Genomic DNA, 25,623 nt, shown 5'->3' with positions numbered 1-25,623 from the left:
TGAGTGAAATTGTTCAAAAATTAAACATATCAAATTAAAATTTTATTACAATATAACTAATTCCAATATTCATGTTAGAGCTTACAAATTTGAAATTATATATATTTGGAAACTTTTTCAAAACAAAATGATTGAAAAAAAGACAGTTTAGTATAATAAACTTGAATCATTAATTAACTTACGATTGAAAAATCAAATAACTCAATTTAATTAACTCGAAATTAAATTAAATTTTTGAATCGAATCTAATTTTAGTCACTTCTAATTTCCATTGCAAAAATGTATGACTTTCATTATTACTTGATAACTTTAGTTGTTATTATTTATTGTTGTTTAATTTTAATAATACATGCACAACAATTAAAGTTGTTTACTATTTTGTTTCGAAATACTATATATGTCAAAAGCAATGGAGTATTAAAATAATATTTTACTACAAATTATATTTCATTGTTTATTTAATTATTTTTAAAGCATTAATTTATTCTTTAAATTATTTTTAAATTTAATAGGTTTTATTATAAATTATATTAACTCTAATTTAATTAGTAAATATGTTTTTAACTTATAAAAATATTATTTAATTAAAAACACGTAAAATAACATATTAGTTGCATGAAAGTGCAACGAACATTGAAAGAAACGTACCATTGGATACCATTACCCAACAAGAGGCCCAACCTTATAATGTTGCTTTAGCCTGACCCATAATTTCAACGGTCTAGAAGCGAACGCGTTTCTCAACTCAAGATCAATGGTTCGTAAAACACCAACTATTTATTAATTTAGGGTTATTATTTATTATCAATAATCTATATTTTTTTTCTTCCCTGTCAAAGTCAAACAAACAGCCAGGAGCAGCCAGCCAGCCCTCGTTTCCCTCATTTTCCTCTTCATTTTCTCGGGAAAAAAGAAGCATGGGAAAAGGTCCTGGTCTCTACTCCGATATCGGCAAAAAGGCTAGAGGTCGAAATTTCCTCATTTTCTATTTCGTCTTTTTTCATTTCATTTTCATTTGACTGCTTTTTATTAATTTCTTTTTCTTCATTGTTTTAATTCAGATCTTCTTTACAAGGATTACCAGGCTGACCACAAGTTCACTGTCACTACTTACACTTCCAATGGAGTCGTGAGTTTCCCTTTTAGATTTTGGATTTTTCAATATTATTTAATTTCTCAGCTGAATTAGTGATGCTGCTTCTCTTCAGTTTTGATTAATTTAGTTTATTTGATATTGTGTTGATGAACTCGTAATTGAACTTTATCGACTCTTCTAGGGTAATGCGTATATATATATTTATTTAGTTTATGTTTGTTGAATTTCATTCAGCATGTTCTTTACTTATTATTGCATAACATCTTTATTCTTTTCCCTAATTCTAATCAGTAAGTTTCAGTAGAATTCCTTTGGGTATATCTTCGTTTCATATGTTTGCATAAATGATTTTTCATGCTTCATTTTATGATTGATATATAGATTTATTTTTCACGGGCTACCTTCTTGTCTAGTTCATATTCTAATTCGTTAATTTGATGTATGCATGTATATATGTATGTCAGGCAATCACATCAACCGGGACTAAGAAAGGTGAATTGCTTTTGGCTGATGTAAATACTCAGCTCAAGAACAAGAACATCACAACTGATGTGAAATTCGACTCCAGATCGAATGTAAGTTGTACAGTGCTTTTACAGTTCAGTTAGGGTTTATATCTCTGAGGTCATATTTATAGTTGTTATATCATGCTACCATATGTCATTCTCATGAATGGAAAAATAATGGAGGCTTTCGTCCCTTATAGATGTACAAGTTGTTATGGTCCATTTCAATTGTCAAACCATCACATTGAGACTTCTTTTTGTTTTTTCTTGACGTGTGAATTTATTGTAGTCTCGGATATTATCTCATTTGTTTCTCATTTTTGTAGCTTTTCACCACTGTCACTATTGATGAACCTGCACCAGGATTGAAGACCATCTTTAGTTTCGTTGTTCCTGATCAAAAGTCTGGCAAGGTAATGGACACTTTCTTACTCCTGTTCCTATCATTAAGTTTTTTGTTGCTAACAACGAAATTTTCAGCATCTTTGTTTAAGTAATGAGTTAAAGCTATAGTTGTGCATCCCTTCTGTTAATCTTATTATAGGTTTTGTGAGGAATGGCTGTCCTTATTGTTGTTGTAACAGGTGGAACTGCAATACCGGCATGAATATGCTGGCATAAGCACTGGCATTGGATTGACTGCAAAGCCTCTTGTTAGCTTTTCTGGTGTTATTGGAAACGATTCTGTCTCTGTTGGGACTGATCTCTCATTTGACACTGCCAGTGGAAACTTTATCAAACTGAATGCTGGGTTAAATATCACCCATTCTGACCTCATTGCTTCCATGACATTGTAAGTAGTCATTCCTGAGTTGGGATTAACATTTTAGGTATTTATTTACTTGGAAGCGTGAAAAGTTACCTGGAAGTATCTGCATGAATGGTTTTCTATCTTCACTTGTTCATGTATTCTTTTATTCTGCTTGTTGACTTTGCTTTAACGGGGTTATTTTGTTGATTACTACAGGAATGATAAAGGTGATACTCTTACTGCTTCCTACTACCACATTGTTAGTCCATTGACTAACACAGCAGTTGGTGCAGAGCTGACCCATAGTTTCTCGAGTAACGAGAACACTCTCACTATTGGTACGCAGCATGCTCTTGACCCATTGACCACAGTGAAGGCTCGTATGAACAACTATGGCAGAGCAAGCGCACTGATCCAGCATGAGTGGCGCCCAAAATCCCTCTTCACTATATCAGGAGAGGTGGACACCAGAGCAATTGAAAAGAGTGCTAAGGTTGGGTTGGCCTTGGCACTCAAGCCATAGGTAAATTTATTATCATTGTTGTGCAGTTGAAGGGAAGGCCATAAATTTGATTGGTGGAGACTTGGAGAGAAATAATGTACTTTTTACGGATTTGACATTGATGGTCATGGCCCTCATGGATTGTAAAAATAATTGTGAGTGGCAAACTTTAGCGATTTGTTTTTGTTGAATTTCCAAGGGCATGCAGTTTTGTTGAACAAGCTTCATGTTGTCAAATGTCAATTGACCTGTGAAATTGAGTGTTGTTTTATTCATCTGTGAAATGGTTCACTTTGCTTACATATTTCTTTTCCTGTTTTTCAAGACACTAGTCATTTGCAATTTATCTCAATGCAAGGTGCTCATCTAATGATCTACATTACATGGCAGAGCCTTTCCATCATCAATTACCTTGTTAAGTTGCTCAATAACTCTTCATTCTTAGTTTTTATGACATGAACCATAATTTATGAAGCTCCACGCCCACCCTGTTGTTCCCCTTAGGTTATATATAAACAAAAAGGAATAGAAAGGTGTTTTAAGGTCAATTCTCTGGATTGGCTAATAGCCCAACTCTCTCAACTTGCATAGCAGTGGATTTTGTCAGTTGCCACCATCAGTCATGAACTTTAGACCTGAGTTCTAGTTTTCCTCAGCTGCATCATGGCCAGTTTCATTTCCTCTGTCAACAGCATAGACATGGCTTAATGACCAGTTTCATTTGTTTAGCTGATCTGGAAGGCTACGTTGAATCACTTGTCATATCCTCTGAAAAACTCATAATATTGTAGCTGCTCATGGTCTTTTTGGCAATTTGAGTTTCCAATATGTCAGTTTCAACAATTCTAAATGATCTAACAACTCATTGCCAAATAATTGATCAGTCAGGATAAAGGTGGGTAAAAGGTCTTCAATCAGCAGTTACATACCAAAATAGTTCGGCGTTCATCAGATACAGGATAAAGCAAGAGGTGTATGCAACCAGCACCAAGTTTCCAAATTTCTTTAACAGCCTCTCTGAAGGAGGTAAGAACTTGAACACGCAAAGTTGCATTTAAAACCTCTAGATATTTGTTAGTGCACTTGACTGTGGCCACTAAAATGTTATGTAAGATGTAGAGAACCCAAAAATGATTTAGATAATTAAGAACCATGCCAAAGGAGGACAAAAACTCTACTGAGTTTGGCTTTTTGCCCCAAATGTGTCACATCAGAATATGTTCATAGATTGAAACTTGCACTTGTCATAGAAATATGCCCAAAAGATAAAATAAAAAGGGTCAAGGAGCATCATTTTTAGAGATACTCTACGTTTAAAAAATAATGTTAATCCATTTTTTTGTTTGAAATCTTAATGGTAATTGTTTTACATTGATGTTTGAATTTTTTTTTTGTCTAAGTTAATTCATAAATTTAATAATTATTTTCACATTGAGATTTGAACTTTTTTTTTGTCCAAATTAACTTCTAAATTTGGTAATTGTTTCCACATCAAGATTTGAACTTTTATTGGTCCAACTCTTTTTCAAGGAAAAGTCAAGGATTAACTTGAATATAAAAAAACTTAAAACCTCAATGTGAGAACAATTGTTAAGATTAATGATTAACTTGGATTAAAAAAAAATTAAACTTCAATGTAAAACTAATTACCAAACCTAAAAAAAAGCTTCAGAACTTAATATGAAAATATTTATCAAATTCAAGTTGGAAATAATACTCTAGGCCAAAGAAAAAAAAAATCATTCAATATGCGAATAAGCAAGCTAAAAGCTACCTTTAATGTCTTTTAACTATCAAGGATAAAGTTGGCAGGATTGATTTTCAATTTCAGGCATTGATTCAACAACATCAACCAACGCACTACTCTAGTCATCCAACACTACAAGTAACCTTCTAAGTAAGAGGGACAAGTCATAATTTATTGTAACCTTACTGAATCCAGAGTTGAACTGGTTAAGCGATACTAATGATCCCATATGGATACAGTTTTGAAGAAACATGATTGGCTTGATACAACCTAAAAAACAAGTAAAAAAACATTATCTTCAGTCACAAAGACATCATAATCTTGTAGGTGCTAAAGTTAACATTTGGTTTCACGGTTTGGCTAGGTTGCACCATAACAACTTAATAGATCAGCTAGGGTGAAACAAAAGTTTTGCTTGATAGAGTCCAAGAAAATTGAAATGAAGAAAAGTTGGAGAAGTAGAAAACTAGAAGGATGAAAAACATAATTTTTCTTTCTACAGGTGTGCTTGGTAAGAAAGATGGAAAAATGAAAAAAAAATTATCCTTTGCTTAGTAGAGTTGAAAAATGAAAAGAATGAAAATAAATCATTTGCAAAATGCATAACTTTATCTCATCATTTCAATTTAGAAGGATCGATTTTTATGCATTAAGATGAAAAATGAGCATCTCTCCTATTTTCCTTTCTCTCACTTTTCTTCCTAACTAAACATAGTCAATTTTTTTTTTTTTTGCACTTTCCACTCCCTTTTCCAATATCCACTTTTTCATCTAACTAAGCATACTCTAAAAGAAGAATCTAGAGACTATTAAACTAAGGGTTGGTGTCAACTACAAGGTTTTCTCATTGTTTCCAATTGCAATTTTTGTTGGATAAAATACGTTAGCGAAGAAAATATATAAATATAAATAAATAATTATTTATATATATATAGAATAAAATATAAATAGAATAATTTATATTTAAATTGTCAAATATGGGCCAATAAAAATCGTAACAAAAAGTTGAAATCAAAAAGAAGAATAGAGATTTACTAAACATTGAGGCCTGTTTAACACAGTTTTCTTAAGACAAATACGGTCGCTTCTATGGTAATTGGAGAAACGTTAGTCGAATGTCTCCCAAGATACAACAACACAATGATCAAAGTAGTAACACCTCTGTAGCGATCAATGAACAAACATTGTCTTTTTCTAAACACGGAACATTAGAAAATATGGAGAGGAAAAGAATATTTTGAGAGAAAATAATCTCGGTGTGAGAGAGTAAAAATTTAGCAAAAAATTCTGAATAAGTCTTAGCCTTTTATAGGCATTCAGAGTGGATGAATTTTTGAAACTATCCATGTATAAGGAGACAAAATTTGTATTAATTAGAATAACTAAATTAGGATATATGTCATTTTATATTAGATTTTGTATATATTTGCTGAGAAGAAATAAATTTTATGTTGGGCTAAAATACCCACAAACCCATTTTGGGCTAAATTAGTCTAAACATTTCGTATTGCCCACATTGTGTGAGTGCAGGTCCAACCCCGTCTCACCCCCTACATGCTAGGCAAGGTTCCAAGCTTAGTCATTCAATCACCTTTCAAAAGGGTTCTCATATATATACAAATATCACACTTGGTATATAACTAATATGAGATCTAAACTTTTCTTTTTCTCAACAAATAGTTCCAAGTAACTTACTTTGAGTATGAATTTCTCATTCATCACTCAACCATTTTGAGCATATGATATACTGTTGTAAAGGTCTCATGGAATAGAATATGAAACCATAATTTTATGATTCAAATTTCAACCTTTACCTATTGAGAATATGCCTCAAAGTTCCTATAAAATACAACTTTTCCAACAATATTCTATCAAATTAGAGTAATTACTCAGCAAGATCGCAAACACACAAGATCAGCTGATCAACTCTAAGTTTCTATCGATCGAGTACTGGGCAGCCCTTCTTGTTGAGAGTCCAAGTTCAAAGACATAAGTTTTGATGAAGGTAATAATTGACTCTTGAGATTGTTAACACACCTTGTGAACTAGTTTATTCCTAGAGAGCCATAGAACCCAAAGAGAAACACAAATGTATAGACAAATCATAGGTAATGGTAGCTTAAAAAGATAACATACCCATTCCATTAATCCATGAGTATCCAAATTTGCAGGCCAAGAAATGCTCAACCCCGCCCACGCTTCTCTAGCAAAGTTACACTCTCGTACTACATGAACGCCCGACTCAAGAAGATGCTGACATCTTGGGCATAAGGGACTTGCAGTGATCCTTCTATTGTATAAAATTTCCAAAGTAGGAATGTAATTTCTAAATAATCTCCAGCAGGAAATTTTATTTTTTGGAGGGATAGAGAGTGCCCATAAAAACTTGTAAAAAACAAATTTATCCACACTAGTTAGTTGGGGTAGTAGTGATTTTACCTATTGTAAGAAACTTATACCCACTGCGCACAGTGTACTCCGTTGTGTTATCCCCACGCCACAGCATCATGTCCTCTTGACCCGAAAGAGCCAATTGGATGCATAAAACACGCTTGGCCTCAGCATCTGAAAGTAAGCTCCAGACCAAAGGTACATTCCATCTTGCCTCATTGGGAATCATCGGATCACTAACAACGTTGATATCACTTCTAACCTATTTGGATATTGTAGTTACTAGGCCTTAGCAACCAAAAATACCGAAATCGACCTATTGTTGCTAACCTTCCAACGGAGACCTGAGCCCAACAACCCTTTTGAACTCCAAATACTATGGAATGTATATGAAGGGTGAGAACCTAACTGTATTATTAAAAAAAATCAGTAAAAGGATAATACTTTGTGTTTAACATACGAGCAACAAGTGAACCTAGATTGGACAAATATCTCAATCCCTGTTTTGCCAAAAAAACAATATTAAACTTGCCTAAATAGCTGAAACTAGGGGTGTTCAATCGGTTAACTGATCGGTTAACCGACCCGAAATAACATTAACCGAATTAACCGACCTTTCACAATTTTTAACCGTTAACCGAACTGAAATTTTTTCAAAAAATTTAACCGAACCGAAAATTTTTCGGTTAATTCGGTCGGTTAACCGAAAATTATATGTTTTTTAATTTTTGGTTAAAATTAGTATAAAATTAACCGAATTAATCGAATTAACCGAATTAACCGAGTTATTTGTATAAATTATATATATTTTTTAATTTTTATTTTTATTTTTAGTTTTATATTCTTATTTTTATTTATTAAATTATTTGTAATTTTTATGATTGGGTTGGGTAATTGGGTTGGGTTGGGTAATTGGGTTAATATATATTAGATTGGGTATTTGGGTTTATGTTGGATTGGGTTTGAGTGAATAGTGGACTATTTATATATTATAATTTTTTTATTAATTATTTTCGGTTAACCGACCGGTTTCGAACCGAATTAACAGTTAACTGAAAACTCAAAAAAATTTTAACCGACCCCCAACCGAATTAATTCGATTAACCGACTGATTAACCGAATTCGGTCGGTTAGCCGAATTTTTTCGGTTTTACCCGAATTTTGCACACCCTAAGCTGAAACCCATACCAACCTTAACTTTCAGTTCACATAGCTGAGCCTATGGATACCAATGAATATGTACCACCTTATACCTGACCCAATCACTAGATTCAGGTAACAGATGATACAAAAAACCATACAATTTAACAATTCCTGAGTTTATCTACTTATACACTTGCTAGAACCAATATTAAACTCATAAAACTTGGATTTCTTACAACAATTTAAAAGGTTTGAGTCTAATACACTAGTTTTAACCCCCAAGGTAAAACCTCCAAGGATGCCTTTCTGTACACATATTATGGCTGCTGCTCCCATTTTTCCTCAAGTTGGCGGAGTCTGGCTCGGTCCTCTCCTTGACCACTATATTAATCTTTTACCCTACAATCAAGGCAATGCATCCGTAAGTTTTAATGAACTTAGTGAGATTCAATGAAATAGTTTCACACTTATTTTTTGAAGAATTTTAAGAAACAAAATTTAATGCGGAAAAATTACAATCCCTGATCATCTTTAGCCTTTCCATAAATTTTCACTAACAAGGTCACTTCCTTGTCCATTTTCCTTACTAACAGCTGGCGGTCTTATTCATTGTCTTAGAAGCAAATATGTTCTCTACAACCTTGGTTTCCAATGGTACTGACTTGATTCTACCTCACTCTAAATTAATTTTTTTTATCTTAACCAACTCGATCTTCACCATTCTGTCCTTATGGATGAACCATCTAAATTGACATCCTATCATCGTGGTAGTTTTGTACCATGCCAACTAGCCTTGGCTAAACATTCATCTTACTCTGATTCTTCAATGACTAATAATAATAAATGAATACCTATCGGACCATTATCTTTGAGTGGACCTTGATGGACTTGGCAATCATGGACCATTCCTTTTTACCTATGGTCACATAGATTTAGGTTTCGCTTGAATGTTTGATGATCATTACTAACCCTGTTTATTAGCCGCAGTCTACTGACTCATACACGCATTCTCAAGTGTACCAATTCTATCAAATTATGCTACTCTCCATGAGAGTTGTACTAAGATCTTCCTTTCCTCATCTTGACAACCTTCGAGTTTATTGTCCTGGTGGGAATTTCGTGGTTGCCACAACCATATTATGGTCTTACACGCGTAACCCCATGTTTAATGTCCTAGTAGACCACCCCATATTTACTGTCCTAGAGGACTCTCTATATTGTCATGGGCGAGCCAGAGTTTTACACATTATTTCCCATGTTTCATGTCCTGGTGGACTCCATTGGTTGCCATAGCCAAGCTATGGTTTTACACCTTAAAATTCTTTGAGGTCTCACATTGAAGGACTTTATCGCCATTATGGTGTCGCCTCATAGAGCCTACTAATGCTGTCGCGATGTTGCTCTATGGAACCTAAAAACTGTTGTCAAGGTGTCATCCTAAAGAACCTAAATACCTTTTCACATTATACTAAAAGGTCCCCCCAAAAGGCCTAGAGCTTTCCACATCGCGGTTTGTACCCAGCATCACTGTATGATGAAATCTTAACGAAATTCCATTTTCCTATCCATCCACCCATTCCTCTATTTTGTCATTTCGACCTTGATGCTCAAATATCATAGTGTCACCTCTGCAAGGCTCGAAGCTTCACACACCAAGGTTTGTACTTAGCAATATCGTATAACAATAAACAAAAACTTAATTTCCTAAACCCTAAGTCTATCTAACCCGTCAATAATTTACCTTCCGTACTCCCCTATCGTAAGCATGAAATACAACATTTCATAACATATTATTATGGAGTACGCTACTTTTTAGGCATAAAATATAACCATTTCAACATACAGCCACACCTACGGATAACGAATTACCTATGCTATCCTATACATGCCTAGCATTCACAATCAACAAAAAATCATGCATCATCATAGAACTCAAGACCAATTTATGTCCAGCATGCTTATTTACCACATCCATACATAACAATAGTTTCAGACAACTCAGAACAACTAAGTACAAACACCATTAAAATAGTGCATGGTCAATAATCACGCAGAAATAGTGCATCGTAACTCACCGTGCTTCCCATTCTTATTTGCTTAGCTTGTTTAAAGGCCAAAACTTTCTTTGTAACACCCCAAACCTGGACCAGATGTTACGGCCGAATTCAGCGTGTCACATTGAAGTGTTTTTCGAAAACCATGTTTTAATTAAAAATCTTTGAGAAGAATATTTTCGTTATAGATTAAAGTGAATGGAAGCTGTGCACCAGGTAGGAAGCCAGAAAAGAGGAGGTGAGTCTATCGGACTGCTTCAGTACCAAGCTCTTCATGGATCCAATCCTAGACATGCACACATCCATTGCCACACTTAAAGCATATTACTTGTCCACGAACAACAAATTAAGTTTAAGTCCATTTAAAATATTTATTTCCTTTGAAAACATTTACGTTTTTAAGCTTTGCTCAAGAATCGTGATATTTTGAAAATAAGTAACTTTATAAAACGCGCCTAGAGCTAACCAATTTAATAGCCCAAAATATTAAAAATAATAAAAAGAGCGGCCTTATTACAACTTAAACCGAATAAAATAATCAAAATAATAAATGCGAAACTTATTTTAAAGAAAGCAGAAACTTAATCTTCGTGGCCACTCTAAATCCCTTGACTCCAAGTCCACCAACTAGGGCTCACCGCAAGGATGGAAGAGAAAGGGGGTGAGTTTGGAAAACTCAATGTGTAAAGTATCCCAACCAGAGCCCAAATCAGTTCAAGCTTTACTGGGCCTAAGCCCTATTCAGAAATCAGTGTTAATTGGGCTTTAGCCCATATCAATATTAATCTGGGCCATAGCCCCTTATAGTATCAGAGTATATTGGGCCTAGCCCATATCAGTATCAATCTGGGCCGTAGCCCTATTACAAGTCGAGATATATTGGGCCTTGGCCATATTAACACAGTTGGGCCCATTTCAATACAGTTGGCCCATAACAAAACAACCTCATATGATTAATGCATGATAACCCCATCCAACCCTGCACTTGCCTCCGTCCATCCCTACACTTCCTGTGGGGAATAAATCATCCACGCCATCCCTACACTTACAGTGTTAGCACCGGTTGCGGCACTAACTATAATCCGCAGCAAAATTGCTTATATCAGAATATATGGCACAGCCACCAGAATGGGTTCTTCCTCTATAACATAACCCAGATCCCATGCAACAGATATACATGTCATGGCATACAACAAACAGAATCAGAATATCATGCATTTCAGTCAAAATTAACCCTAGGGGTATAACGATCATTTTGCACCTAGGGGTAAAATGGTAATTTTCATACTTAGGGGTATTTTAGTAAAATTCACTATTTTAGGGTTTACATACATCCTACAACCATTAACGCATCAACAGAAACACTTACCGAACGTTTTTACTGAATTAGGTCCGTTGGCCCATTAACCCATTTTCGGCCCATTAAGCCCAAATATACCGAAGTTCACGAAATTGCGCACTCTGCAATCATACCGCTTTAGATTACCAAAACTAACAAACAACCATTCACGAAGGCCAGACGTCATAAGTTTACAAATCTTTGGCTTTCCGGCATTTCGGCATTTCGGCTTTTACCGATCTAGTCTATGAGTGGGTGTCGTTTACATACCTATTTTTCGATGAAACGTTGACGAGTTCCACACACGAGTTGCCTACAATCAGTTACTAACACGTTAAACTATGAATCCATAACAACTTAACACATCAAACCCTTACCATATTTGGCCCTTAACACCTTAGGCACTAAAGTTCTTACTTTTGCCGGAAAAAAATGGACTAGATCTAATTCTGGTCGTTCCAAATATCCAAGCCCTCGATTAGTAGCCTTTAATCCACACTAGAGTAAAACAAATCAAATAACACCACTAAACCCTTTTAGTTTAGTCGACAGTCACCCTTTGCATATAGGGGTTTTCGGCTTTTCTTTAAATCCCGAAATAAAGAATGGAAATAAGATTCCGAGTACTTACCACCAATGATGTACTTGTCAAGAGCGTTTTAACACTTCCCCAATCTCAGATCCATAGTAAATCCAATCTTAAAATGCGAGTAGAGAATAGAATTAGATATTAATTCCCGAATCACTATGACTTATGAAGGTTTCGGCTTTTGTGAGTGATCGGTTAAGGTGATTGAATGGGAGAGGTTTTTTTTCTTTTATGATTGGTTAAGCAAAGAAGATGGGAAGATGATGATAAAAGAAAGGAGAGGAATGGTTTAATGGCCTCGGCTTGAAGAATTAAGAGAGCAAGAGAATGAAAAAGAGGAGAAAAAAAATGAATCATAAAGGCCAAAAATAAATGACACTTATTTGCTATGGCCGAATGAGTGCATTTCGGTATAAATCTTCCTTTTAAATTCCAATCCCAAATTTCAAAGTTTGAATTTCATTCAAACACCTAACCGCTGATCTGCAGCCTTATCTACGCTTCATCATGCTGCTAAGAAGAGTTTCGGTCAAACTCTAACTCTCCCCTATGTGAACAGCAAAATTGGTAGCCCATTGCGTGTACAACAGTTCGAACTCCAGACCTCAATCCACCCTTGCGCTTACGTCCATGTTGCTGGCCACTGCACCAGGCTTCCTTCCTTTCTAATATATGGTTACAATTAAATATAAACCTTACCTGCTTCAATTTTGGCCTGCTTTAAAAATAAAACAGAATTAACCTTCCCCTGGAATCAAACTCATAACCTCACGACAAGCCTAGCACGCTGCTGCCACTGCACTGAAGCTCTTCTCATGATATAATCTACTCACAATTAATTATAATACTTATTTACTACAGTTCCGGTTTGTTTAAAAATAAAACAAGATAGTGCTACTTACCAGACTTGAACCCCTAACCACATGCACACTCTTAACGCCTCCTTGCCACTTGACCACATGCCTCTTTTGTGTCACATTTCCTCCCAAGATATTTATAAGGCCTCCTTGCGACAAATCCTTGATTGTAAAAACAACAACCATTGGCGCACGCCGTGCCTTGAACCCAGGCACCTCCCACGCCTTCCTAGCGTGCTTAGCCATTGGGCCAAATGCTCCTTTATGCTAAAACGCAGCCCAAAATATTATTAAGGCCTACTGCCTAGATTCTCTAAGGTAGCACAAAATTAAAATTTTTCTAGAGTCTTAAACAGCAAAACAACAATACTTTTATAAATATATATATTATTTTTTTCCTATCTAATAATAATAATTATAATAATAATAATTTTATAAATATATCTAATAATAAAAATTTCAAATATCAATAATACAGTAAATAATAATAATTTTCATAAAAATTTTTCAAACATACATGCAGATAATATTTTTCTAATAATAATAATTTTATCTCATAATACTAATTAAAATTTCGTAAAAATTAAAATATCCGTAATAATAAATACAAGAAAAATTTCTAGTAGTAATTTAATTCAATTTTTTTTCTTAAACGATAATATTTAAAACTTCTTAATTATTCAGGTTTTCTTCTATCCGAATCCCAGACTCAAGGCCCAATTCTTTCTAGGCCCAATTTTTGGGGCGTTACATTCTTTGTCCTGTAGCTAAGCATGACAACCATTAAAAGTGGTCAGTCTTTAGAAACCCAAAATCTTAAAGTATACAAAAGCTTTGGGAGTTCTTACTTTACTCATTCCTTAAATTCATGAGTTCAGAGGGGTAAGGAACCTTGCCATTTCCTCAATTTCTCCACCACTAGACTTCAATTCTCGCTGTAGCTATAACATGCAAAGCTTCCTTCAGCAACATCCTCTTCTTCTTCAGAACGAATAAAGAAGACGATGATTTAGGGAGAAAAATTGGTAAATAGAATTGAGAAAAATTCTGTTTCCAGACACACCCATATATACTTCATTAGCATGGCCTCCACAAACCAATACCACCACTAAATCCTAATCATTTGTCTCCCATTATGGAACTAGCCAATTCCAATCTAACTAAACTAGGATTGAAATTTAATCATTCCCAACCAGCCACTTAAGTTTCAAAATATCTCATTTAAGCCTAAAAATTTCTATTTCTATGCAATCGGCTCCTCGACTCTTCTTTGAGTTCAGGTCCTTAGAAATTTCGGGTGTGATAGAATACTACATTTATTATGAGATTTGGCTTATCAAAACCAACAAATAAATCATTCTCATTCTCTACATAGTGAAACCAACAACAGAAAGCTCGCCATAACATGTTTATTTTGTTTTCATATTTTTCATATTTATTAATGTTGACTTAATTGAAATATTGATTTGCTGATTAACTCTAATTATTTTGTTTCTATAAGAGTTTTTCTAAGGAATCCTTGACAAATTCCAAAATAAACATGCACTTTAGAAGGCTAAATGTCTGTCACAATAAGGAATATTAACGATCATTAAGGCAATGCTTGCGGCCTTACCTCTTCACACGTTCTCTTATTTTAAACTCACATATTATATCTAAAATAATATTGATCAAATGTTAAGGGCCTTTCCTATATAAGAGGGTGGATTAGGTAATTGACATACAAAGTTGATGAAGGAATCTTTGTTAGAAAAATGAACTTGAAGGATTATGATAATACCGAATGCAATTACAACTAAGACTAAAGGAAAAGTATTACAAAAATAAGGATATTACAAACATGGAACAAAACCTTCTTATTGCTAGATCTGAAAGGGAATAATAGTAGGGAATGATGTTTGTTATTTTGGAGAAGCCATAAATATATGCGGTGGCTTGAACTACGAGTTAAGAACAGGGAATAATTCCATAACCACATGGGCAACTAACATGACAACTACACATAACTCTCTTCTAAATTTCTTAAGAGAGATGGTAGGGCATGGGATGAAAGATCCATCAAAACTACTTTTAGGAATGATTATTGGCAAGCCATATCTAACAGATCATTCTCATTAGTGGAGAAGACAAAAATGTATGGAAATTTGATCACAATAGATTATTATTTGTTATGTCAATATATTATGCACTATGATATTATAATATTAATGAAAGAATTACCTAAAGCAAGATAGACAAGAAGTGGAAGGTTTTATGGAAGCTTAAGTTGACATTTAAGCTCATTATATTTTCTGTGGAAGATTTGTTCTAGTTAGCTCCTTGTGAAGGATGGACTTCAGAATAGATTGATCCTAGTGGATATTTATTATCCGTGTTGCAATTATGGTGATGAATCCTTAAAACACCTTTTTGTGAAATGTAAATTTGCAAAAGTTGTTTGGTTTGGAAGTTGACTTTCAAAATTTAAAATTTCAATTTGAACTTACTAAAATATTGTATATTCTAGTAGCTACAGATTGATGATTTAAACGGAACTGAGGTAAGAGAGTTCTATACAAACTTTACTTGCACACTTTGAGGTATATGGAAAACTAAGAATATGGTTATCTTTGAAAAATTTAGTCCAAACCCACTCTAGACTTTGCACCTGATTAACAATTGTTCTTTTTAGTTATGAATGCAAATTTGAGATTAATAATCATGGTAGGTAAGGGAGACTGAAAGCCCAAAATCCTTCAATTAACATGCTAGAGGTAGAGAGTCTTTAAGTTAGAAAAGTGTGATGATAAGGGTTACTACGAGGGTGCCACTATTCTCAAAGATAGAAAGGGAAATATAGTGTTGGTATGCAGAAGACTATTAGCTCTATTGAAGATTCAAGCAAGGATTTCTTTGATTCGTCAAGCTCTCATTATAAAGTTACAGTAAAGAGTAGGGCAATGTAAGTTACTCAAAAAAGTATAAATCTTGGATCAATATCCTTTTTGAAAGAACACAAGGTGAATTGGGAACTTGAACTGAATTTTGTTGATATTCAATGTCTTTTCCAAAATATTGTCATCATGGCAAGGCAAGGAGATAGAAGTATACAACAAGAAACAAATGGTTGGGCCAAAGGTCAATAAGAAACCATTCCCTTTGAAAATTAAATGCTTGTCCAATTTCATAGAGGTCTGAGTAGAAAGAAGGTGTACAAATGCCTACATAATGAAAGATTGTTATATGGTTTTAGTTGTGCATATTAGATAACTCAAATTACTCATTAGTAGGAACATTTCTGAGTGTTTTATATTGGAAACAAATTGCTTTATCAATTAGGACCAAGCTTTCATAAGGGAAAGTCTTAGTGGGATATTTAATCTTTACAATTGCATGAGAGTAAGGCTACAATAAGTGTAAGTGAGTTGAGCTTAAATCATCTTTTATTATGTTGAGATTATAGTGGATTACTCTTTGGACAAAGCTTGCAGACATATTGGATCTAAACTGCATAACCAATTGGTTGTGTTTGTCATTTAATTTTCTAATTTTACATTATTTCTAGTAGATGCAACTCATATAACAGCTCAAACGATAACTCAACACATTTATTCATTAATCAGTCAAGAAAACTCCTAATCCATCATTTATATCTTTAATGTATTAAAAATCAAGCAATTGAGGGAAGAATTACATTTTCCAAATGAAATATTTTAACATTCAATACAAAATTCATCCTCACACAATCAAAAGATGTATTATCTCTTAAATTGAATGGGATTAGAAAGAAAAATGAACCTCTTCCATACTAATAAAGGAGTACCCAAAATTTCTTGTCTGAGTATGTTAGCATTTTTGAAAATCTTATTGACAAAATCAATAAAATCCAAATTGGACAAACAACTTGGAAATATATGATAAACATCAAGCTAAAGGATTAATCAAGTATCAACATGGATACAATATGTACCATGATTTAAAACACACACCACATGTTTGCCTATACATATTTTATTTATAAATCGTTAATAAAAAAAACTATCTAAAAGAGGACAAAATGAAAAGTAGATAAGAGTATGAAAAACTTGAGGAAATAGAGAGAAATTAACAAAAGGATGCTCGAGTAATAGTCCGTATATGGAAGAAAGAAGTAACTGGAACTCCTAAAACTCAATATTAGGATTTAACAACAATCTTATGCCTTAATAATTATGTAAGCCTACATATACTAAAACTTGTACTCATAATGAATGGTTAAGGAAAGTTTAACATATCTAAGTCGAGTCACAAAATTTTATATTAATCTATAGGTTTAGCCACTTATATGATAAACTAGTATTCCTTAACCATTTATCAAAATGATAAGTCAAAAGCTCTAATATTTAATTACTAACCATGATCTATCAATCCTAAATCCTAGTGATAAAACTAGGTAGCAGCTATTCCGCTACATTTAAAAAAAAAATAGAATTATTCGATTAGGTATTATTACTAAATATGTGGCTAACCTCCTCAACTACTCAAATTATCATGTACTACAAACATATAGGAGTAAAATCACTTGTCATTTCTTCATAATAATCATATCATAATCAAATTTCATTTTTCTACAAATGTTCACAACTCAAATTTTAATAATCTAAGGCAATTTCATATTCAAATTACTCTCTCTCTCTCTCTCTATATATATATATATAAAGTGAATAATGTAAATGGTCATGGTTTCAACATATTCACTTGTAATCACATATAGATTCATTACATATTCATCCTTGCAATCAAATATATATATATATTCATAATAAAAGGAAGGTCCATACTCATAAAGCAACCTTGTGAAGGTTAAAAAATGTTAGTAGGTACACCATTGTATTTGTCCCAAATGACAAGGCCAAAAACATAACCAAATCAAAGAACTATTGGACTATGACCACGTTCAACCTAATGACAAGGTCTTAATTATAAGGTAATCTCATAATGCCCATTGTATTCATTCCCAATGATAGGGTCCAAAATATAACCAAGTCAGATTCAAAATCAATAACTAACAATTCACATATAAAATTTTCATACCAATAATTTTTACAATCATAGTAATGTCCAATACATTTTGGTTAAAAACCTCAATACAAATGCAACCATAATAAACTAGTTGTCTTAAGTAAAAATACATGTATATTCATAAATTCATTTAAATATATGTATTTATACACACATACACATACATATACATTGATGGGACAATTATAGATTTGGCAAGTAACTTACCTTAAAATTTAATCTACCAACTCATTAATCTAGTTAATGTATACCTGAAGAACCTAAAATACATATTAGCCATAATTATTGCTACATTAACTAATTCAAAATACATATCATACAAATACTCGTGATGACTTCTTTCAATTAATTAAAAATAGTAAAACTTCCAAAAGTCAAATTCATATCATAAAATACATGTAACTTCGAATTGTAAATGATGGGAAAAATAATCTTGCTTCAAAGTCCAAATTTTCATGGTTTTATCTTTATTCCTTTTACTTCTTTTGCCTTGGTTCTTTTCCTTTTTTTCTTTTTTTTTCTTTCTGTACTATGTTGAAAAGTAAGAAGACATTTTGAATTACTTTCACCAATTTACACTTAACCCTTACAAAAATTTTATTTATCCTAAGTTTATTACAAAATTAACAATAATTTCATATAAATCATATTATCAAATTAGGCAAGCATATACGAAACAAATTTGATGGGTGTTACAAGAACACAATGCAAATACTCACATAAAGCACCATCTAACATATTAAGGGAGATGACAACCAAGCAACACATGCTTTACGTAAACATGCCATGTCTATTGATGAAGACTTGTATTGGATAAAGGAATACATAGATACTATTCATCAAATAGAGATGACAAATTCCGTAAATTTTAAATAAAATTTGTTTTATTTTCATAAAAAATAATTTACTTTTATTTAATAATAAAAAAATAGTGAGGTCATTACTAAACTCTTTTTAGTCTTGTAATATAACCACTGGTCTAATTACAGAAAAATAGAGAAATATGCTTTAGCTAATCAATTCATTTATGGATCCTCACCTCACCTTATCTGTTCTCTCTCTTTCTTGGTTAGTTGATTAAATATGGCAACTTTAATGTATCTTCTGAAATAGCTATACTTATAGCCAAACTTGTAGTCTAAGTTGTTGGGTTAGCTTGTTGAGATTTTCTATTGTTAAATAGTTGTTGCAAAGCTTTTTAGCAACAACTCGGCAACAAGCTGAAACCTTTTTCTAGGCATGAGGGTGTTAGTACAAATCTCCGGTGATGAAAATCTCAAACACATAAACAAAACTCGAACAGAAAATGAAGAAATAGGACAAGACTCCAAGACATGTATGAAGCCACTATCTTTAAAGTTATATTGGCCCTTACCTATATCCGGTGTGTAAAAGAGTTTCAATCAAATTAACCTTGAAGATATAATGAAGCCGATGACTATTTGCGTTTTGCACTAACGAGAATCGTCCACTAAGCACTGAGCAATGTATAAAATGAAACTCAATTTCTACAAAAAATTTCTGTAGTAACTCTTTATAGAACAATCTAATAATATTAGAAAAGGAATAATAGAAAGAATTTTCAGAACTTTTTGGTGTGATTTCCAAATGAAATCTCATTCTTATTTATAAGAATTTTCATGTCTCTTCATATAGACATCTTTCAATAGTTGCCTTTTCTAAATAATAATATCTTAAAAATATATAATTATTCATCTAATGTTATAACTATTCAAATAATATTGTTTGAATAGTTATAATTCTTTAAAAATCAAGTGATATGACTCTTGACAAATGACTAAAAAATTTAACTTTTGATTAACCATACTAATTCATTTATAATTATTGAAACATTATAAATATTTGAAAATATTCCATCAAAGTGTTGGCAATATTTTATTTGTAATTGTAACACCCCAAACCCGGCCTAGACGTTATGGCCGAATCTGGAGATGTCACATGGAATGGGTTTTATGAACTAAGTCGTCACAATAGAACTAGTTCAGTTTATTAACTCTTATTTTTTTTTAAGAAATTCAAAAACGTTAACTCAACTCTTAAGTTTTTGTATTTACTATCAAAACATCAATCCATTTGCCTAAAATTCTTTTAGAGTGGAAGCTTATGAAATCGTGTTGCTTAAGCAATACAGTTCGTGATTTAGAAACCTTGTTTTAGTAAACTGTTGTTTTAAAAGAAAAATTTTAAATAAAGCATGCATAAAATGAGCAACAAAACCAAAACCAACCGTTAAAAGTCCATACAGTCCTAGAAAACACAAACTCTCAAATCTTAATGCCAAACTTAAATAAAGCTGTAAATAAAATAAAACAATTTATAGTGAGTTGTCACTGTTGGGTCCTCCATTACACCGATCCGCCTAAGACTATGGATTACCTGTACAAAATAGATAGAAAAGAGTGAGTTTACGTAAACTCAATGTGTAACCCCCACAAAATTAAGCATATACACAACCAAAAATTAGAATCAGATAGTTACGGGTTCAGGCTTAAGCCCATTATAGAGATAGATACAGATGTGCAAACGAGAATCAGAATTAGATATCCTACCCCCGTCCTCTACATACCATCTCCGACTATCTCTACACACCATGTGGGGTTTAAAACACCCACCCTGCCCTACACACCATGTTGTACCGATGTGGCACATAATAGATATAATGTAGCCATGCTGCCAGATAATAGACACAAAATGCCTTTCAGAACACTTCCTCCAAAATACATCATCCCATCCCCATTATCAGATAACATAACATGTATACAGAATTAGAAGATAAATCATACTTAACATGCTTTTATAAACAGAAAACATATATACAAACATAAGCATGCTCATAATCATATTTCAGTCTAACATATCACTTGGTTTTAGTGTTAGATAGCGTTTATCGACCCTAAGGTAGGCCCATAGTCAATTAGGATAACCTGTGCGACCCTACGAAAAATCTCAGTAAAATGGGCCTACACGTCCGTGCGGCCCATACACCCGATTTGGCCTAGCCCGTGTGGCCTACACGACCACACTTGAGCCACCACACTGCCATGCCTTTGTTGATCACACGACTGTGTCCCCTCACACAGCCTACCACACGGGTGACCATACGCCCGTGTGGTGTTGACCGTGGCCTTTTTCGGCTTTTTTTGAAACCTTATTTTCTACTTTTCGGGTACACACCTGGTACGGATTTGATGCGAAAACATTCCTAAAGCGAACAACACCTAAAAACAGCAACAAGAATACCCACGATTACTTAAACCACCGAAACCAATTGAACCACCTCTTGGCTATAACTCAAAAACATAACCGAAACTGCTCTCCAATGATTCAAGAAAACTTACCTTCTGCAATAGCAGCCACACTATCTCACTACACCACTGAAGGATCTCGATTTCCCTGAAGAACACCTACCAATACGGTTTACTGAATTAACTCGAATAACAAAGGAAACCAAAAATACCAAAAGAACTCTCAATTCACCAACACAACCCTTACCTTCAATAGCGAATGGTAAAACCGAGAAGAGAATCCCCATGTTTGGGAGAGGCAAAATTCAATAGGAAGAAGAAGAAAAACATAGTAACGTCAGAAAATTTGGGAATTTTAAAGGAGAGAGGAAAATTTTGGAAAATAAAAGAAATTATTATTTTTAATCAAAAAGTATATTACCGGACTAATTCCCACATCCCCCAAATCTCTACAATCCCTTAATTTACTCCGACAACCCCCATTACTCATAACCAACACAGAATTTCAGTTCAATCGAAACTCTCATCGTTAACAAAACAAAATAATCTCCCACGCTCACATAACACAAGACCTCCAATACACTAACACCCTTACAACTTGAACCAACAAGCTCATTCTAATATGGAACTATAGGCAATTTCATATAAGCCCATTGAACAGAGATGGACTTAAATCCAAAAATACCCAAAATTTGCCAAAAGCAGGGCTTGAACTTGGGACCTCAACAGTTAACCACTAAAACAAATACACAATTATGTCAAACAATTGCAGAAACAAAAATAAAAATATTGGGGTGTTATAGTAATTATGATAATAGTAAGCAACAAAATAGAGGATAAATGTTTGTAAACAGAAAACAAGAAAAACATTGGAGCCCAAACAATTCAAATGACTTTAAATTGGAAAGCGATAGAAACAACAAAAAGGAGATAATTCTGATAAAAGGATAAGCAACCGTGTTATTCCCATTTCAAGGAAGTCAAAGTAATTGACATAGTGAAGCTATGCATATTGACGATATAAAGGAAGCTTCTGTTGTCGAAAGAAATAACGAGCTAAATGATAAAATATTTTGTTGTTAGGGACATTTTCTTTAGTGCATACTTACTTCAAATCACTTGTAATTTTGGTTAGTATTTTTTGCTATTAGTTGAAGAGGCTAGTTGACTGAATGTGCGACTGATTAGTTGAGCTTAAATAATTAATTGTATTGTAATTTAATAATGGATTCATCTTTTAAGTAAAGTCTCATAGTGAATTATATAATCAACTTATGATATTATTTTCTATGTTGTTTTTACACTTGTTATCATTGTTTGTTACGATCATGCATATAACAACTAAGCACCACATGTTGTTTGATCTATCATTCAATAGTCTTGAAGCTACAAGCAAGTGCAAAATAATTTGAGATCTGATCATGCAATTAGCATTTTATTTTTAGAAGATCAATAATTACATTCATATATAGTTAATAAATCTAAATATATTTGGACAAATCCAAACATGATAAGATTTAAACCTGAAGGTTAAAAGTATTCAGGACCTCATTCTTACCATCAAGCTAATGCCTTAATGGCAATGCAACTAGTATTAAGGAATATTAGTTATACATTTCCATTTACTGTTGGTTCCCCTTTTGGAGGGTAACTGTTTATATGTTCAAAGCAATGCAGTACAAATTTACACTGCAAAAGATAAATTATAAAGACTTCGGGAAGCGGAAACAAATAAACTTGAGAGATTGAAGATTATACTTTGTCTGTCTCATGCATAATCACTGTCAAAGCTAGAATGAAGGCATAGTCCACCTCTGGATACACTTTTAACTTGAAACTTTCTTTGCCCATGCAGCTTCCCCATGTGAAATTATGCATAACCTGTGTTTTCATAATACAGCAGTGGGTTGAACAAAAACAATAATTGTCACATATACCATATATTAATTGGTTAAACAAGGGCCTCAATCTAACTACTGCAGCCAAGGCTTCATTAGGCAAATCAAACACATTTGACAACAATAATTGAAGCAGAAAAAAGCTTTACATACCTCTGCAATAACTGAATTGCCTTTCCAAACTTTGAAAGACATGGAAGTGAAACTTCCAGTCACATGAAAATCAGGGCCATCTTCCAAGTAGCTGCTTGTTAAGTAAACATCAAGATTGTTCTTCATTTGAAGCGCATTGGATCGTTGCACGCTGCACAAAAAGTGGTTTTTCTCTGAGCTTTCACCTTGATAGATTTGCCATTGCTTTTTCCAGGATAGTGCCTGTTCATATCCAAAACACCCACCGTCACGTCCAAGTGTAAAACAAAAATAAAAAGAAACAGGAAAATGTTATACAATTAATGCCTGCATATATTATATACCTTTTTGCGTAGAGTGATGACAGGAAAACCAGCAGGATCTTTGATGACCCTTTTCTTTTTGGAGTTCCAGACACCTCCATCGACTTGAAGGAGAGAATTTCCAGTAGTATCAAATACATCGTAGCGTACATTGGAAAATGACTCTACTTTTCTCTTCACAACCAGCTGCATTGTGTAAGGGACACAAAATTGATCCCCGACAATCTTGATCATCTGCTCATCACTTGCCATTGAGGAACAAAAATCGACGCTCTCAATTGATTTTGATGCTGATGTTCTTTAGTAAACGGACTGAAAACACTTTCGAAATAGGGGCCTTTGGACGTAGAGGCTGCTGGCAATGGGAAACAAATTTGCACATTAACACTTATCCTTTGCGTATGTTATTTAATTAGCTATTTAATTTGGATGAGACGAAGCAAAGCAGATTGATGGAACACAGAATTTCAGGAAAATGTGAAAGAAACATCTGCAGAAAGACTACATTTGATAATTTATTATCTCAAAAACTTCAATGTGAATTTCAGCATTGTAGGATTTAACGGAAACAACAAATTTAAAATAAAAATCATTAATTTCAAATTGACCTTTGAGAGCTATATATTTTTTTATTCTATAAAGTAATAATAACAATAATAATGTTATGTTTCCTCCATTAAATTGTTTTCTTCCATAAACGGAGTCCATTAACGTCGAGAAAAGGGTTCGTGAAATACCATATAAATCAAAACTTGACCTATCATGCATAATCTCAGATTGACAAAGTTGAACAGAGGATACATATTCATATATATATTTACATGTACAAACCAAATAAATAACATATACATATACCTTGTAATAGATAACCGGACTTGAAAAGAACCAGACCAATAGGAAAAATGATGGGATATCAGATGAGATACAAGAAATTAAATGGGGTGGAGAAGGAAATGAAAATGAAGTCACTTTAATAGTACAAATAAGAGAAAACAAAATTCTGGATTATCTGTTGTGATGATGCAACAGCCTTTGTCTCTTCCTTCTTCATTGGATTTAGAATAAAAATTTCGATTTTCCAGAAACAAAATTCTGGTAGTTTGTTGTTATGATGTACAAGGAACAACAGTTATTCGAAGCCACAGCTAAACATGTCTAATTTTGAGTATCTAAATCTAAATATAAGAATCAAATCAACAGCTTCATCCTCGTAATTATACCGTGTTATCCATTGTTACCTTTAACCAAATTTGTCAAAATATTTAATAATTTTCAGGCACTATATATTCTCCTAATTCTAAACTCCAACCCTAGCTAGTTAGAGTATCTAGAAAAAACCTAATATAGATCCTGATTAATTAATTTCATGAATATCCTTTCTTCCCAATATTCTTTTGTTGTTTTAATTTTTTTGTCTTATTACTTCAATTTTTTCTTTCATGATATTTTACATAATTATTAATTAAATCATTAGAACATAAACTTAACACTGTGAAAATGAAAGTTCCTAAATTTGATTGTATAAAAAAAAAAATTCTGAATTGATACTTGACCAACCGCTCAAAGGAAACCGTCACAGTAAAAGATTCATCAACATGGATATGACTGTTTTGTATTAGAAGTCAGATTATATATATATATTATTCAAAAATAGGTAAATTAACTACTATATGTTAGACCAAAAAGTAAATAAGTTATTCTGTTAAAACATTTATTAATTTCTACCATTATGTGATGATGTGGCTAATAGAGTAAGTAGGTTTTGACAAGTGACATGTCACATGTACCTCATACTAATATGAGATTTTGCCATATCAACAAATAACTTTAAAATAAAAAATTTTATAATATAAACAAATTTTTTAATAATTATTTGAAAAACCATATCTAGGATGAATTTAAGGAACGGTTGATGTGGTTTTCAAGTAATTATGAAAATGATTAAAATTATTAAGAATTATAAAAATATTAAAATTATTTAAAATTACA

At 33.0% G+C, this 25,623-nt stretch overlaps 2 protein-coding genes across 3 annotated transcripts; one reads left to right on the top strand and one right to left on the bottom strand.

Moving 5' to 3' along the window:
• The first annotated feature begins 794 nt into the window (after window positions 1–794).
• On the top strand, window positions 795–3,139 carry LOC108450055 (mitochondrial outer membrane protein porin of 36 kDa-like). Its single transcript, XM_017747489.2, has 6 exons — window positions 795–966; window positions 1,062–1,129; window positions 1,561–1,671; window positions 1,929–2,015; window positions 2,187–2,395; window positions 2,570–3,139. The coding sequence occupies exons 1-6, from the start codon at window positions 918–920 to the stop codon at window positions 2,874–2,876; spliced, it is 831 nt and encodes a 276-aa protein (XP_017602978.1). The 5' UTR covers window positions 795–917; the 3' UTR covers window positions 2,877–3,139.
• Window positions 3,140–22,702: 19,563 nt separating this feature from the next.
• Window positions 22,703–24,787, bottom strand: LOC128293339 (protein LURP-one-related 14-like). 2 transcript variants are annotated; one of them, XM_053029163.1, is made up of 4 exons: window positions 24,490–24,787; window positions 23,656–23,986; window positions 23,333–23,554; window positions 22,703–23,162 (listed from the first exon to the last, which is right to left on the bottom strand). In XM_053029163.1, the coding sequence occupies exons 2-4, from the start codon at window positions 23,884–23,886 to the stop codon at window positions 23,034–23,036; spliced, it is 582 nt and encodes a 193-aa protein (XP_052885123.1). In that variant the 5' UTR covers window positions 23,887–23,986; window positions 24,490–24,787; the 3' UTR covers window positions 22,703–23,033. The 2 variants fall into 2 exon arrangements, with proteins under 2 accessions (XP_052885123.1, XP_052885122.1); XM_053029162.1 differs by having other exon boundaries at window positions 23,006–23,162; window positions 23,656–23,989; window positions 24,490–24,781.
• Window positions 24,788–25,623: the final 836 nt, after the last annotated feature.

This window comes from Gossypium arboreum, chromosome 5 (genome assembly GCF_025698485.1).
Source record: "Gossypium arboreum isolate Shixiya-1 chromosome 5, ASM2569848v2, whole genome shotgun sequence".
In the NCBI taxonomy this organism is placed as follows: Eukaryota; Viridiplantae; Streptophyta; class Magnoliopsida; order Malvales; family Malvaceae; genus Gossypium; species Gossypium arboreum.
This window is presented reverse-complemented; position numbering and strand designations above follow the sequence as displayed.